The sequence below is a fragment of the Cynocephalus volans genome, chromosome X, assembly GCF_027409185.1.
Source record: "Cynocephalus volans isolate mCynVol1 chromosome X, mCynVol1.pri, whole genome shotgun sequence".
NCBI lineage: Eukaryota > Metazoa > Chordata > Mammalia > Dermoptera > Cynocephalidae > Cynocephalus > Cynocephalus volans.
The window spans coordinates 73620214-73638574 of NC_084478.1; the positions used below are offsets into that span (position 1 = coordinate 73620214).

Below are 18361 nucleotides of genomic sequence, written 5' to 3' on the forward strand. Positions count from 1 at the left end.
AATATGCCTCTCCACAGCCAGGATGCAAGTTTCGTGAGAACTGAGATTTTTGTCTTTTTTATTCAATCTTCTGACTGTCAGGAATGGTAAAAGTGCCTAAACGTAAGTAGCATTCTAAGGTCAGTGCTGTTGGTTGTTTTGGTTCTTGCAGTCTGTTTTCTGATTGGAAAAGAAAAACAGATCCTTACAGCAAAAACTAAAATAAATCCCACATGGTTTAAAGTTTACCATTCATATTGAAATAAAACACACACACACACACACACACACACACACACACACACAAATCAATACTACTATCAGTTATGGTTATATTTGTAGTAAATATATAAAATATGGGCAAGATTCACACCTAATTCATGACAGTGTCTGCCTTTGCAGAGGAAGGAAATGGGATGGTACTACTAATAAAAGAGATTTATTATCTGTAATGTTCTGAATGTTTAAAAATATAAATCTATATCTATTTGGCAAATGTGCCAAAATGTTTACATTTGTTAATTTGGAACAAGCAAACGTTTGTCATGTATTTCACATTTTGTTTTAATTTTTTAAAATACATAAAAGAATACAAATAGAATTTAAAATACTAATATAGCTGATGATTTTAACTACACCATTTTCAGAGTTGGACAGATCTAGTTGACATAAAACACACAAGGACATAAAGCATCTGAATAATATAATCAATAAACTTCAAAAGAACCAACTTTGAACTTTGTATTTCACAGAGAATATATATTCCTTTTTAAATAAAAAGCTGAATAAAGCAATTACCCTTGAAGAAATCAGAAATCTGATTATAGATCTACCATCAAAAGTGTAACCAGAATTTGATTTTTTTACAATTTAGTATTGGCTAACTTTTAAAGAACAAATAATTCTAATGCCATTTAAACTATTTCAGACCACAGAAAAAGACTGAAAACCCACCAATTCATATTTTTTGAAGCAAGCACAACTTTAATACAAAACTTGATAAAGACAGCTCAAGAAAAAAAGCAATTTCACTTTGGAGTGTAAATGCAATAATTCTAAATAAAATATTGGTAAATAAAGTCCAGCAAAATGGCAAATAACTATTGCACCATGATCAAATAGGATTTACTCCAGAACTACAGGTTTGTTTGAACATCAAATACCCATCAATCTAATTCATTACATCAACAGATTAAAGGAAAAAAAATGTATTGTTTTATCAATGGATGCTGAAAAGACATTTGATAAAATCTAAGAGCTACTTCTAGTAATAACAGTACGTAGAACAGGAACAGAAAGAACTCTTAAATGTTAATGGCTATTTATCAATAGCCAACAGCGAATTGCATACTAATAGGGAATACTAACGACATTTCCATGAAAATTAAGAACAAGATGGGCATATCTGTCCTCATTATTATTGAATATTGTTTTGGAGAATCCAGCTAATGTGATAATCAGTATAAACATTATAAGAAATAAAATGATCTCTATTTGCAGGTAAAATGACTGTATATCTACAATGTCCAAAATATGATATTTTAATAAACCCACTGTAACTTAGAGGATTAAATAAGCTCATTAGATAAAAGATAAAAATACAAAAATCTATAGGCTTGTCTATATTGCCCAAAATAACAAAATGAAGAAAAAATACTCAATTTAAAATGTCAAAAAGTGACAAAAGCTAAAATTATTTAGAAATAAATTCAATTAGATATGATGGATGTACATAAAGAGTCTTGCAAAAATAAGACCAAAAGATTTCAATGATATACCAAAACTCTTGAAGTGTTAAGGATTAATATTACTAAACAATCCTCTAATCAGTAATGCAGAAATTTAATAAAATTCAAATTAAGACATCAGTCTTTTTAAACATGGAAAAAATGCTTTCAATTATCATATGAAAGAATGAATGTCTAAGACAAATTATATACAAGAAAAAAAGTTAATGAAGGGAGACTTGCTTTACCAGATTCTAAGACTTATGGTCAAGCTACTATAATTAAAACTATTTGATCTTGGCTCAGAAATGTGAAAATGGATGATTTTCTAAATAAATGGCACAATCAGGCATCCACTGTTAACAAAATGTATAGTTGGATCCCTATCTTATGCCATATACAAAAATAAACTTCAGACGTATCAAACATTTAAACTTTTAAAATAATAAATTTATTAGAAAAAAAAATGTAGGTGAATGTTTGCATGACTTCAGGTGGGGGCATCCTTCTGAAAAAGGTAACCAAAGAGCCATAAAAAAATAGTGGTCTACCTAGAAAGTTTGAAAGTTGTAAAGTAAAAGATATCAATAATGTCAAGATTAATTGACAAAACAAAAAAAATAGGCAAAAACAAAAAACCTCTTCACTGAAGTCAGGTAAAAACCAATTAAAATAACAAAGCAATGTAATTGTTTTCCTTTCAGATTTTCAAGCATTAAAGAATGCTGGAGAGGATGCTGGAAATGGGCACTTTCATTTGGATGGTAATCTTGTAATATTTCTTAAAATTAAACATACACCTACCTAGCATTTCTGGGAATCCAACCTATAGAAATAAAAGTCCCAGTATGTATTACAACTGTGGCATGGTGGGGGAAAAAAAAAAAAGGAAATAAATGACCATCAATAACGGAATGGTTGCATACTTTTTGTTACATTTATATGTACTGCTGTACTGCGTATGCAGCTGTTAGAGGGAGGGAGGGAAGGGGGGAGAGAGAGAGAGAGAGACAGAAACAGAGAGACAGAGAGACTGCAGCTACTGATCAGAAGGGATGTCATCTATAAGCCAAAGAGATTGCAGGGAAATACATGGGGCTTGTCATTTTTACAGAAAATACTACAACAGACTTTCTTATGAGTATGCAGGAAACACATGGAAGAATATACATCATGTTGTCAACACGTGTTACCTGGGAAGAAAGGGAGAAGGTAAGGCAAGGAGGGGGAAAGGACATGGCATGGAGTTACACCATTAATTTTTCTTAATCTACTTTTGCATTGTTCCCATGGTTGCAAACAGTTCTTAATCTTCTGTTAGCACCCAATTTAAATTTTCACTTACAGGACAAGGCAACATCAACAGTAACGAAAAACACTTGGGGCAAAACTGTGGAACTAGTCAATGTAAGATTTGGAAGCACAATAAGATGTATCCACTTTCCTGAATTTCTGACACCTCAAGTGCTCACAAAGTTCACAATTATGAAAACATGAAATATCTTACATCTAATAGTTCCACAACTTTTGCAAACAGCACAATGAATTTAGGGGGTTTTCACCAAACCATAGACGTAAATGTGAATATCATCGTCAAACTTAATGAAGTAGACAGACGGCTTGGCCACCACTTGATGTATAAAAATGCCGGTTCTCTTGGACCCGTCATCTTTGGCGTGCTCCACCTGCTTGCCCACGAGGCTGTCGACCACCTCTCCAGGCTCCCGTTCTGCAGTAGGGAAATAGTAGTGGGAATCTGGTATGATGCGCAGGTCACCATCTTTGTAGTCATCCAGCAGCGTGTACATATAGAGGACCGGATCTTTCTCATAGGTAATGTAAAACCAAGTATCCATCACCGGGGCTCGCGCCAGGACCATACCCTTCCATTCATCTTTCGTACCATGCTCGCCTTCAAACACATGCCCCACTGCCTTGCCAATCAGGGAATCTGCCAGGCGCGAATCGATGCGAGGAGTTGGCACTCTCTCAGGAAGGATCTCTAACGCCAAAACCCTCTTATCTCGGTGTAGTTCTAGTCCGTATACACTATCTTTGCCATCATATTTAATAATGTAGAGAGTGGACTTCACGGAAACCTGCTCGAGTACGGTGCCTTTCCATTGCTCTACGGGCTCGTTGCCTTCCTTCCAGCCGTGTTGAATGCGGCAGCCCACGATGTTCCTACAAGTGAGGAAAGTGGGCTTGCGCCGCTGCTTTCTGTGGGTGTGCCTTTTCTTCATCAGGTATGCGGACACACCGTCTACCCCCATCGGAGGCACGGTCGGAGGAGACATGGCTCAGGGTTTATTGGGGCTTGGGCAAAGCTGACGCTTTGCTCAATTAAGCTGACAAAAAGTCAACACTATCCAATATGAGGGCTTTTCCCGCGATCTCAAAGACCGGATCTGTCCTCCCTTCTCCAAGTGCAAGGCTCCCAGCAGGGCTTGGCAGAAACGCTCTAACTCTGACCTTGGGCACTGGGACAGCGTGTCCCTCACGACAGTGTTTTCCTCTCCCTCCCGGGAAGGGTGGCTGCAGCAGTGGAGGTTGCCGTAAGAGATGGCGGGCTCGCGTGTACTGTCCGCGCCTTGAGCCCGCCCCGACTCCCCACCCCAAGTTCCCGAATCGGCCACTTAGCTTTTGTAGTCAATGCTGCTGCTGCTGCGGCACGGCGACTGAGAAGGAGACGACAAGGAAGGTAGGCAAGGGATAAAACGGATGGCTGCAGTTGCAAAGGACTTTTCTGAGAAGTCCGCGCGGCCTGGGCTTCGGCAGCGCTAGTCTGCTTGGCCTTGTTCTGGCGCCGCGGTTTTTGCCGCTTAGGGAACCCGCCCCTCTAAGCCCGCCTGCGCCTCAGCCCCACCCCCCGCCATCCCGCCTTCCGCTCCACCGGCAGCGGCGGGGCAGGTCAGTGAGTGCGCGTTCAGTCAGAACTGACATCAGCGCTTTCTCCTTCATTTCCTCAAGCGCCCCTCCGCCCACCCCCGCCCTGCGACCGTTTCCCTCAAAGGGGAGCCAGATAGGCCCGCTCCCCTCCTCTCTGGCCGCCTGCTGCCTGCCAGCCTCCTCCACAGAGGCTCCATCTGCTTTCTATCTTTCAAGAATTCCTCACAAACCTTTTTTGTTGTTTCAATGTATATATTCAAAACACACACACACACACACACACACACACACACACACACACACACACACACACACACACACACACACACACACACACACACACACACACACACACACGAGAGAGAGAGAGAGAGAGAGAGAGAGAGAGAGAGAGAGAGAGAGAGAGAGAGAGAGAGAGAGAGAGAGAAAGAGAGAGAGAGAGAGGAGAGAGATTGTATACACAAAGTATTTTCAGTTTAAGGGATTTGAGACCAGAGAAGAAAAGCTTGTGTGCAGTCCACCATCTTGATAACTGTCCTTTATGTTTTCTATCTAATCATTCCTGGTAATTTTATATATAATTTCTGAATGTAAAGGGCATGTACTGGCATTGTGGGGATTTTCTGAAATTCAGTGAAATAAGAGATGAAACTAACCTTACTCGAACCACATAGATATACACCAAAATGTTAACAATAAGAGATGAAACTAACCTTACTCGAACCACATAGATATACACCAAAATGTTAACAATGCTGATTTCTCTCTCGTTAATAAATCTATACTTATATCTTACAAAATCAGGAGCATATTTCATACTTTTATAGCTTGCTTTCCTCATTCATATTAAGAGCATTTCCAAGGTTAAATACCCTGAAAACATGTTTTTTAATGGTTCCATAGTATGACTTTGTAATATTCCTTTGATGGTCCATTACTGACACTAAATGGTCTATGGAAGAAGAATAAATAATAAAACAATTTTACCTTCATATATGGATTTATTAAGATTGTCTAAACCATGTTTTCAAAGAATATTTAATGATATGGAGCTCTGTATGTGAGATAAAAACAACACTTCAGAAACCAGAATACTGAGACAAAATTGTGGCCCCCACTTCTGTAGACAGAGAAAAAAAGAAAGAGGTTTTTGTGTGTATATATTTGCTGTTTTTCTGATTATAAAAGTACTGCATCCGTATATGAAAAATCTAAAGATAGAAAAGAAAGTGTTCATAATTTTACTTACTTCAAGTCACAGGGATTAATAAGGATTAAATAGTAAGGGATTAATATAGATAAGATGAGAATGTCTGTAAATCTTATAAAATGGTAATAAAAACCAGGGGTGTCTAGGGCCTTCATTCTCATTCCTCCACCCTTCACTGGTGAGAGAAGGCCTCATATTATCACGAGTAAAAAAAGGCAGTCAAGTTCCCCGGTAACAAAGAAAATCAGGGGAGAAAGCTGCAAGGAGGCAATACTGGCTGCCTCCATGTTTCATTACCTTCAAAGTCAGTGGTTAAAAGCACTCCTAATAATAGCTTGGTGGGCAGAACATGTGAGGGTCCTTTGATTCCCTGTTTCCAAGGCCAAGGACATTGGAGATTGGGATAATTCTCCAATATTATATCATAAGAAATTAATGCCAAGGAAGCAAGAAAACTACATCTATTAAAAGTTATTTTCAAACTCTTTAGAATGACTTAGTGGTGTATACATATTCACACATATACACAACTTACATATGCACAGTCAAAGTTGGAAGGCAAGTATGTGTAAATGTCATACCATTATGTTCCACAAATGTTTCCCAAATAATTCCCCAGCTCTTTTTGCTTAGAAGAGCAGTTAAAAGGTGAGAGAAGATGACCATCCACAGGGCAAAACAATCCAGGGCAAACAATTCCCTCAAACTCTTTGGTTACAGCCTTAGAAAGAATTTTTGCTTACAACACCACAAAGCAGCCTGAGGAGACAAAAGAATTTCTAATACTGTTCCTTCTCTAAAATTATAATTCTGATGTTTTAGATCATCAGCTAACATTATGTATTCAAAGGGCCCTATTACACTGATATAATGTTTATTTTGTATGTCTCCCACTAGACAAGAGACTCATTCAAAAATGGATTTTTATCTTGTATCCCAAGTACCTTATACAGAGTTGGTACTCCAAAAATGTTTGTTAAATGAATAAATAACTGCTTTCAGCTGCCCTGCTCCATTTCAAAGAAATCTTCCCCAATGAAACAAGTAGTCTTACACAAGCCTCAGAAGACCACAGTCCTGGTAACTCAGAACCCTCCACTGCAGCTTTATCCCTGCAAACACCCACATCACTGACCCTGTGGGCAAATGTATCCTGAAGTATGAAAATGTTTACGAGAGTACACTGAGCAAGGGGGAGCTTGGAAATGGCTTCTCAGCAACCTGCAATATGTGGATAGTAATAAAATCTACTTCAAAGGGCAGATGTGAGCATTAAATTAGATAAATACACATAAATCTCTTAGAATGTGAACTGGCACGTGATAAGTATTCAGTAGTCTCCTAATCAGACATTCCCTCAAACAAGCTCTTTTCTCTTACCAGGTCTGTCTACAAACCACCTGGTTCATCCCCCCCTCTGAACCTTTGCTCAATTTTACACTCAGGCCCCCTTCATCAGGGCCTGAGTGTGAACCAAGGAGGACTGTGGCAGGATTTTTACCTTGTAGCCAATTTCAGATCAGTCTTTTATTTTATTTATTTATTTATATTATAACGAAGTTGATTGTACATATCTGTGTGGTACAGAGATGAACATCAATACTCATGTGCAATATGTGATGCTCCCATCAGAATACTTATTATATTCAATGATATACACTATCATTGCAGAGCAGTCTTTTAAATGCTGGGAGTTTCTGGAGCCTGACTTCTGGATAAATAAAACATTAATGAAAATAGATTTGGGCAATACAGTGATAATTTATAACTGGAGAGGTGGTGGAAGTAGACATAAACACTGTTAATTCCAGTATACAAGGCAAATTATGGCATAAAAAGAGGCACCAATAACACACTGGCGGACCCAAAGGAAGTAGTGATTTGTTATGGCTGAGGAGATCATCAAAGAAAACTTGAAGGGGTACAATGACAAAAGGGAGATATTCAGAGGGTAGCAGAGTACTGAGGTCTTTTCAGTCAAAGCAGAAAACAGCTGGAAGAAAGGCACAGAGGAATGCATGGGCATAGGATATGTTACAAACTGGTCAAGAGCTTGTGGCTGGAGCACAAAATTTATCTAGGTAAGGAATAAGAGGGGTGGTTTGTGGTGGGAAACAAGGTTAATCAACAGCCTCAAATGTGGAGAACTGATATTCCACCTACTGACAGTGGAAGCAGATGGCATTCCTATTTCCCTGACAGTGTGGTGTTTGGAGGACCAAGTGGAGAGCTGATCTTCTATGTCCTATCTGACAGAAACAGGCAGTGCTTTGATTCCCCTGGCAGATTAATATTGGCGATGCTGAGCAGAGAGTTGATCTTCTATTCCACACCTGGCAGAAGCAAGCAGTGGCTCTGATTCCCCTGCTAGGGCAGTGTCAGCAAGGTCTAATGATGAACTGTTTCTCCACATTCATCTGGTGGTGTAAAGTAGTGATATTGATCACTATGTGACACCCTCTCCTTCTGCCCCCACCCATATTGACCTGGCAGCAATGAACAAGGTAGAGAGAGTCAGGTCTAGTCAGCACTCAGGCTCCCTCTACCCTTAATATTGGTGAAGCCCAGTGAGGAGCTGAGCTTTCATCCTCATCCATCATCAATGAGACTGAACAAAGAGGAACATGATAGGACTAGATGTTATTCAACTTTCCTTACATCCTTGGTGTCAAGGGGACCTAGTGGTAAGATGAGCCTTCACTCCTACTTTGAAGTAATTAGGTGGTATGAGTCAGTACCCTACTTATACGATGAAGGTGTCAGCAAACTTAAGAAGGGAGCTAAACTTCCATCCCATACTCATGCAATATTTGCAAAAGTGGTATCAGGGGAACCCACAAGAAGCTGAAAATACATACATACCCAGCCCTTCAGTTACATAACAACAGGGGAACCCTCGGCTAAAAAAGAAAGAAAGAAAGAAGTTAAATATTAAATGCAATATAAAAATGACCAGAATGCAATAAAAAGTCACAAGTTGCACAATGAACAAGAAAAATTGCAACCTGAATGACACAAAACAATTAAGAGATGCCAAACCTGAGATGAATCAGATATTGGAATTATCAGAAATGGATTCTAAAGCAGCCATCTTAATAGGAATTATGAATTATCTTGAAGCAAGTGGAAAAAAATAGAAAATGTCAGAAAAGAAATTGTATTTTCTTTTAAAGAACTGAATGGACATTATTGGAACTGAAACATGAAATAAAAATTAAAAATATTCTGGGATGAGATCATTATAAGACTGGAGATGATGAAGATAGAAAATAAACTAAGAAAAACAATGAACAGTTTCCAGAAACTAAGAAGCAATAACATAAGAGGTAACATTTACAATAGCTTCAGAGGAAGTGAAATCTTTAAGTAAAGATCTATCAGAACATGTATGGGATTTATATCCTAAAAATTATAAATGTTAATGGCAAAAATTAAAGAAGGCCTAAAGAAATGGAGAGACATACTGTGCTCATGGGTTGGAAGATTCAATAAAGTAACAATGTCAATTCTCTCCAAATTGATCTATAGGTTTAATGCAACTTCAATGAAAATTTGAGCGAAGTTTTTCATAGACACACACAAGGCTCTTAGATTTATATACAAATGAAGATTATCTAAAAGAGCTAAAATAATTTGGAAAGAGAACTATATGACTGAAAGAATCATTCTACCTGATATATATTTTTAAAGTTTATTTATTAATATTATTCTTTTACATTCTATGATGTTGTTGTAGAGCAGTTGGTGGGGAGGGGGAGAGGGCAAGGGGTAGGAGGAGGGGTGGGGTTGAGGCACGTGGCACCTCTCTCATTCCTGCAGGGGAGATCAGGGGGCTTCCAGCAGTGTCTTGGTCATTGATGGGCTGGGCACAGATGTCAGGGGGGTGTGGCTGAAGCCCTCACCCTCCCACCACCCCAGTTCAGGAGCCCAGGGCTCTTCCTGTGGCAGCTTGGTGGTCAATGCTGGGCTGCTCGAAGGTGCTGGGGGGGGGGGCGTGGCTGAGGCCTTCAGCCCTCCACAATCCTGGCTCAGGAGAGCCCAGGGCACTTCATGCACTGGTTACAGGTGTCAGGGGAACATGGCCAAGGCCCTTGGCACCCCCTGCCCCAGCTTGTGAGAGCCCTGGTGCTTTCTGAGGTGCCTTGATGGTTGTCACTGGGCTGGTTATAGGTGTTGGTGGGGAATGGCCAAGACTCTCAGGCCCCAAACACCCCAGCTCCAGAGAGCCCAGGGCACTTCCTGTGTCAGCTCAGTGGTCATCACTGGGCTGGTTGTGGGTGTTGGGGTGTATGTGGTCAAGGTCCTTGGCCCCTCACCATGCTGACTCCAGAGAGCCCAGGGCACTTCCTGCAGTGGCTCAGTGGTCATTGCTGGGCTGATTCTGGGTGTCAGAGGGCATGGCCAAGGACCTTGGCTCCCCACTGCCCCAGCTCATGAGAGCCCAGAGCACTTTCAGTGGTGGTTGCTGGGCTAGTTGCAGGTGTCAGGGGCCATGGCTGAGGCCCCCAGCCCTCCCACCTCCCTGGCTTGGTAGCCTGGGAGAATTCCAGTCCCTCTTGGTTTTATAGGTGTTCTTTGGTGATGTGAGACCTTTACTAGTTAATATCAAACTTTGTCTCTGGTCTGTGGGTATTTTGTTTTTTCTTCCAGTTCTGTATTGGATTATTTGGTGTTCCCATCACTTAAACTCTGCACTGGAACTAATTTGCTATCTTTTGCTTACTTCTAAAATGGGGGAACTTCCTGTGGGGACGAGCACTTGAGTTCTGTGGTTGAGCTAAACTGTTGCTTTGCAGCTGATTCCCTGGGGATGGCTTTTTGTGCAGCTTAGGTTTTAATGGTTGACTTTATAGGTACTTCTGGCTCTTGTGAGATCCAGTACACCTGGGTTATGTAGAAACTCTGGTCTGGGCTTGAGTCTTTTCAGCAAACTGCACCCCCTACTGTTCTGTATTCCTGACCAGTCTCCACTGAGTGGGTCTGTGCTGATTGGGGGGCAGATCTGCTGTCCTTGCTGTGCCCCAGTGTTCTCCTGGTAGACCTGTCTCCCCTACCACCCACAGTCCAAACACTTCCCATGGGGCAGGCCATGTGCTGGTCCCTTGTGATAACTCACTGGCCTCTGAGTGGCTCCTTCTTTTCAGTTGTTATGGTTCCTTGCTCCTATGTGGGTCCATGGGAACCCTATTAGTAGTCTTGCTGCTCTGGAGGCCACTAAGGCCCTCTTCTCCCCTGCTGCCTCCAAGCAACTTCATAGGAAGGGCACAGCTGCAGCTTTTGCCAGCTCCTGCTCCATGCTCCCACCAGCTCCAGCCTTGAAGTGGCCAGGGTTCGAAATGGTGGGAGTGGTCCTTTCTTTCTCTCACTGTGGCTTCTCCCAAATTCATGAACTCTGTAGGTCTCTGCTCTCAGCTCTAGCGGCCCCAGCTTGGCTGTCATTGCTTTTTAATAGTTGCAAATTGGTTGATTTGTGGGAGAGAGTGATGCCAGGAACCATCTGTTCTGCCATCTTGACCGGAAGCCCGTCTCCCCTCTCCTCATTTTGCTTTTCACCACAGCAGTAGCTCTTGTGCCTCCCTGGTGGTGCTTCCCATGCTCAGTGCAGTGGTGCAGCATGGAGACCAGCTCTGGCCACATGCCTGAGTTAGGCACAAACCCAAGGTACTCCATTCTACCTGATATTAAGGCTTACTGCATATCTACAGTAATTGAGAAAGAGTGTGTTTGCAGACCAACAGAAAGAACCCAGAAATAGACTCACACAAATATGTCCAATTGATTTTTGACAGAGATGCAAAAGCAATTCAATGGAGGAAGGATAGCATTTTCAACAAATGGAACTGACAGGATTGGACATGCATAGAAAAAAAAAGGTCGAGACTTAAACTTGTTATATAAAAATTAACTCAAAATAGGAAGCTTGCTAAAATGTAAAGCTATAAAACTTTTACAAAAATCATAGGAGAAAATTCTTGAAACATAGTGTTAGGTGAAGTGTTCTTATACTTGACACAAATAGCAGGATCTTTCAAAGGAACTCTTAGTAAATTTGGTAAACTTGGTAAATGTAACCTCATCAAAATAAAAATATTTTGCTCTGTGAAAAACTCTGTTAAGAGGAAAATAGACAAGCTGCAGAGAGGGACAAAATATTTTCAAATCATATATCTAACAAAAAGCCTTGTTCCTCAAAAATATAAAGACCTCTGAAAACTCGACAGTGGAATAGCTAACAATACAATCAGAGAATAGCAAAAGATATGAACAGACTTTTCACTGAAGAGAATATACAGATAGCAAGTAAGCAAGTAAAGACATCAAGTTACTCTGTATACAAATTCAATCCACTGCATTCCACTCCCGGTCCCCAAAGTTTGTGTCCGTCTTACAGATAAATACATTTATTCCATCCCCAAAGTCAACTCAAAAGTCCAGAGTTTTAAGGTCTCATTTGTGAAATCAAAATAAATTATCTACTTTCCAGATATAATAGTGGAACAAACATAGGGTACATATTCTCATTCTAAAAGAGAGAAATAGGTCAAAAGTAAGGGTTCTAATCAAGTCCAAAACCCAGCAGGGCAGGCATTAAATCTTACAGTTAGTGAATCATGTACCTTGACTCCATATTTGAGGTCCTCCACATGCTGGTGTGGGGATTGGGTCCCCAAGTCCTTGGGCAGCTCCACTCCTATAGCTTTCCTGGTCTCAGGCCACATTTCAGCTCTCCCAGGCTGGTGTTCCACTCTGGTAGCTCCACAAGTCTGAGGTCTCCATGGTGGTTTTGCTCCCATGGATCCACTAGGTCTTGGTGGAGCTTGTCTGCTGCAAATCCAACCCCACATTTCTGCTCAGCATTGCTCTAGCAAAGATTTTATGTGGAGACTCTGCTGTGACATATCTCTTCCTGGGCCCCCAGGCTTTTACAAACATCCCTTGAGGTTAGGGTGGAGGCTCCCAAGCCTTCACAGCTCTAGCATTCTGTGAGCCTACAAACCTAACACCAGGTAGATGCTGGGGTGCTGGTGCTGGAAGGAGCTTCCTGAGGAGGCCCTGGGAAGCTAGTTTGTGGAGGGCACCTCAGGCCTCTTCCTTGAGACCATTCTCTCTCCCTAGGCTTGTGGGCTGTAATGGAAGAGGCATCCTCAAAAATTTCTGAATGCCTTCAATATCTTTTTCACTTTATCTTGATAATATCTTTCTTCCGTACTCATCTCCTTAGTAAACTGATTGCTGGGCTACACCCTTGCTTTCTGGTCAGGCTGAAAGTTTTCCAATTTTTTGCCTCTGTTTTCTTTTGAATTATAAATTCTGGCTTTATGTTATACCTTTTCTGTCATAACTCAGCTTAGGCTGTTGAAAGTAGCCATGCAGCTTTCTGAATGCTTTGCTGCTTAGGAATTTCTTCCACCAAATACCATGGGTCAGCAACTTTAAGTTCCACATTCCATAAAACTTTGGGGCATGAACAGAATGCAGCCAAATTCCTTGCCAGTTCATAGCAAGGGTGATCTTTGCCCAAGTTTCCAAAATCTCCTTCCTTCTTACATCTAAGATTGACTTGGTATGGCCTTTACTGTCCATATTTCTCTCAGTATTCTGGTCACCACCATTTAACCAGTCTCTAAGAATTTCCAAACTTTCCCCAGTTTCCTTGTCTTCTAAACTCTCATTAGCAGCTAGACTTTTTCTAGCCTGCCTCTTCAAATTCTTCCACCCTCTCCTCAACACCCAGTTCCAAAGCTGCTTCCACATTTTCAAGTGTTTGTTATAAACAACACCCCACTTCTCTGGTACCAATTTTCTGTATTAGTCCTTTTCTGTTGCTTATAACAAAAATACCTGGAACTGAGTAATTTGTAAGAAAATGAAATTTGTTGCTTACAGTTTGGAGGCTGGGAAGTTCAAAGTTCAAGGATCACATCTGGTGAAGTCCTTGGTGGTGGTTACAGTGATGCAGGGGTCTCACATGGCAGACTGATAGAGAAGAGAGAGAGATAGCTCCTCATATACTCTCCTTTTAAAGCCCTCAGAACCACACCACGACCACCATTAAAGCATCAATTTATTATTCCATTTACTAAGGCATTGTCCTTGCAGTCTAATCACTTCTTCAAGAACCCACCTTTCAATTATCGTAATAGGATTTCCAACTCTCTTAACATTGTCACAATAGGGGTTAAGTTTCTAATACATGGGCTTTGGGGGACAGAAATTCAATCCACTGCAGTTATTAAGGAAATATAAATTATGACCATAATGAGATTATCATTACATACCTATTAGAATAGCTAAAATAAAAAATACTGACAAAACTAGATGGGATCAGAATGCAGAGAAACTGGTTCTCTCTTAAATTGATGGTGAGAAGGTAAAATGGTGTATTCTTTTTGGAAAACATTTGGCAGTTTCTTACAAAAGTAAACATGCAATACTATACAAACTAGCAATTCTGCTCTTGGGCATGTATCCTAGAGAAATAAAAACTTATGTTCACATAAAAACATGCACATGAATGATCATAGAAGCTTCATTCATAATAGATAAAATTTGGAAACAAACCAGATGTCCTTCTAAGGGTAAAAGATCAAACAAACTGTGGTACCATGGAATACTACTCAGCAATTAAAAGAAACAAGTTATTAATATATGCCAATTTGGATAAATCTGAAGGAATTATGATGAGTTTAGCAAAAGTGCTAATCTCTAAAGATTACATGCTGTATTTTTATGTTTACTTAGCTTTCTTGAAATGTTGAAATTACAGTGTAGTGTTTTCAGGGATTAGGGAACTGGGATGGGAGGGAAGTGGCTTTAGCTATAAATGGGTAGCATGGGGAATCCTTGCAATGGAACTCTTTTTAAATCTTGGCTGTGGTCGTTGTCACACTGATCTACACATGTGATAAAATTTCATACTATTAAATATACACACACATGGAAACAAGTCCATGTATGTGGTGTAATGTGAATAAGTTTGGAAGATTTTATCAACGTAAATTTTCTATTGTGATACCATACTATAGTAATGCCAAATGCTACCATTGGGGAAAATCGGGTATAAGTACACAGGATCTTTCTGAATTATTTCTTACAACTGCATATGAATGCACAATTATCTCAAAATAATTCTTTTAAAAAGAAAAAGAAGTGGAAAATGCAGAAAATTATATATCATATGACAATATTTCTTACTAAAGTAAACAATAAATACATTATTTTATGCACTGAAAAAATTAATTGTGCAGCTTTGGGCAAGCAATTGAATCTCTGTGCCTCTATTTCATTAGACAAAAATAAGAGATTTAGAATAATTAATATCTAAAATCTCTTCTTCAGTGGTTGTGCGATCAGATCGATCTAAAATAGTGACTGTGGAACCAGAAACCAAACCTACTCCTAATCCCCTGCCTACAGAAGAGGAGAAAATAGAATCTAATCAGGAGGTTCTTAACACAGAACACTATATTAAACATCCTCTATAGAACAGATGAGTACTCTGGTTTTTTAAAAACGATAAAAGCAAAACTTGGCAAGCAAACCTTCAGCTGATTTCTAAGTTTGATACTGTTGAAGACTTTTGGGCTCTGTACAACCATATCCAGTTGTCTAGTAATTTAATGCCTGGCTGTGACTACTTACTTTCTAAGGATGGTATTGAGCCTATGTGGGAAGATGAGAAGAACAAACAGGGAGGATGATGGCTAATTACATTGAACAAACAGAAAAGACCAAGTAACCTTGATCGATTTGGCTAGAGACACTGTTGTGCCTTATTGGAGAATCTTTTGATGACTACTGTGATGATATATGTGGAGCTGCTGTTAATGTTAGGGCTAAAGGTGATAAGATAGCAATATGGACTACTGAACGTGAAAACAGAGATGCTATTACACATATAGGGAGGGTATACAAGTAAAGGTTAGGACTTCCTACAAAGATGGTGGTTGGTTATCAGTCCCATGCAGACATAACTACTAAGAGTGGCTCCACCACTAAAAATAGGTTTGTTGTTTAAGAAGACTCCTTCTGAGTATTCTCATAGGAGACTGCCTCAAGCAATCGAAATTTGCTAGCTGAACCAAAGCCTCTTCAAAAGCAGAGTGGACTGCATTTAAATATGATTTCCATCTAAATATTGCTAAGATATAAGAGAAGTTTCATTCGCCTTTGTCTTGTACTTCTGTGTTCATATTTTTTAAAAAAATTTTGGCTAGAGTATCCATGATCCCAAACAAAGAATTATAGTACAACATATCCCCAGAATCCATAAATGACCCACTCCTGTAATAACTTAGTAGAATTACCATTACAAACACATTTTAGTCATTCACAATATTCAAAAAATAACTTGCATTTCTATACCTAATAGGGAAAAAATTCTTTTTATGTTCCATTGTATGCAGGAGCATATTTTGCTGGATTGAAAGAATATGATGCATACAGTTTTCTAGCAATTTTCTGTTCCTTTTTACAGCATTGTCTTTGCTGTACTCTTGCTGGTGGCTGTCAGATTTTAATTTATTTGATTCTGATTTCATTTTTCATTTGTTTTGATTTTGTTTTTTTCCTCATGTAACATTGGTGAAGGATCCAGGAATATGACACAAAGGTGGAATAAACATTAATTTTGTTCATTCTTTGGTAATTATTTTGTTTTTTGTAACTACACAGCTTTGCCACAAATTTATGCATTTCATTCAAATCAGTGAACCATGTATGTGTGATTTCGTAAACATAATTGTGGATTATAAAAATGTAACATCATAATGACATTCCCAAATAGATCCTAAATAGAACTAGCATGACTGTTTTTGTATCTTTATGCTGTATTTCAACACTTTTTATTACTTAGGTTATTTTGCTTTGGTTACAAATGGCTCAAGTAGAAAAGCAGTCTCATTCATATTAAGACAGTGTACAAAACTGTAAATAAAATGTGTACAGTGAATTGTTTTAAAAAATAACAGCATAAAATCTCTTCTTGTTTCAAATATCTATGAATCAATAAGAATGGACATCTGGAAAAAGGTAGGATTAAAAAATGGGTTTGAAGTGTAGTGAATTAGTGAACCAGTGAAGGTATATTGAATATAGGGAGAAAACACAACTAGGTAAATTGAGGGTAAAGTATCAGAGCACTTTAAAATCTACAGATTGAGATTTTTGTTCTCTCTGTTAGGTAGTTCAGAACTGTAGAGATTTGTGGAGCTACTTAATTGCTTGTAAAAATCTAATCTTGTAGTAGTAGGCAGGGTTGAATGTGACAGTTGATGACGAGTAAAACTGCATGAGTTGGTCAGTTAAATAGATCCTGAATAAAATCTTTGGCTCTCATTATTGGGTTGTTGATTCAGAATTCGACATTGGGTTGCATGTCTGGGGAGACACATTCACCCAAATAGCCATGTGACTAATACTTTGTGCACTCATACTTTGAGGATAGACAGTTATAAAGGAAGGAAAATATTATTTACCTCTTACTTTGCAGAAAACAATATGAAATTTAATTAGGTAGAAGTTATGTTTAATGGTTTAAGCTACTTAAATGATAATTCTTTACATAGTATATCTTACTTACATTAATTTTTGAAAATATGGAGAAGTATCAGGTGAATTTTGAAAAATAACCTCATAAAATAGAATGTCAAAGCTTATTTTACTGGGTCACCAAAAGTAATGAATTTCACTGCTCCTTTTTTATTTTCATTTTTTTTCAAAAAATAAGGTATTTTTTATTGTCTTGGATGCAAACATAATTTTAAAAATGCATTGTAGTGCTGAATACAGCTGGTGGACACATGCTTTTCAACAGCAGAACATCACAGCACCAAGCTTGGGGTGATGTGGGCCTAGGGAGCCTCTGGGCAAAACAAGTTCCTCTCTGGGTTTGTTTTTCAGTCCACAAGGTGTAACTGTCTCCTCAAAGGAGCGCTGACACAGTCAGCAAAGCTCATAACAGACAAAAATCAGCCATTTACACAATAAAATGAAACCTGAAAAAGAAAGAGAAGGTGGTGTTTCAGTTGGTGTGTTACAAAATCTCGCTGCTTTTTAATTTTATTTTTATTGAAACAAAATTGTGCATATCTATGGTGTAAAACATTAAATATCTATATCTTCTACATTAAAAAAAGTCTATTTATTACAAAATTAGATTAGGTTCAATCACTATAAAATCATGAATATTCCATAAGTTTTATTTTCTATGTAATATGTAAACAAAGCTATTACTCCCCTGAAGTTTGAATTAAGGTAAAGTGTAAAATTAAACCTTTATTTATAAGAAAAATTTTTTTAAAAAATTATTTTTGAAACAATAGATTTAGTGAAAAATGAGAATTATCTTATGGACTAATCCTTGCATATTTTTCTTTCCTTGATACATGAATTTTCTTTCATAAAAAAATAACATAATAGACTTCAAACATAACCCTTTAAGTAGGTTACAAAAAAAATCTTTTAAAATGAAAGTATGGATTATTATGAATTTAATAAAAAAACAAAACAAAGCAATTTTCTGTTGGTTTGCACTGAGACAAAGAACAGATATAAA

At 38.7% G+C, this 18361-nt stretch overlaps 1 protein-coding gene and 1 pseudogene across 1 annotated transcript; one reads left to right on the forward strand and one right to left on the reverse strand.

The window, feature by feature from the left end:
- Window positions 1-3253: 3253 nt before the first annotated feature.
- Window positions 3254-4003, reverse strand: SPIN4 (spindlin family member 4). Its single transcript, XM_063084412.1, has one exon. It carries the CDS (start codon window positions 4001-4003, stop codon window positions 3254-3256), a length of 750 nt encoding a protein of 249 aa, XP_062940482.1.
- Window positions 4004-4080: 77 nt separating this feature from the next.
- LOC134368047 (eukaryotic translation initiation factor 4E-like) lies at window positions 4081-15871 on the forward strand (annotated as a pseudogene).
- The last annotated feature ends 2490 nt before the right edge of the window (window positions 15872-18361 follow it).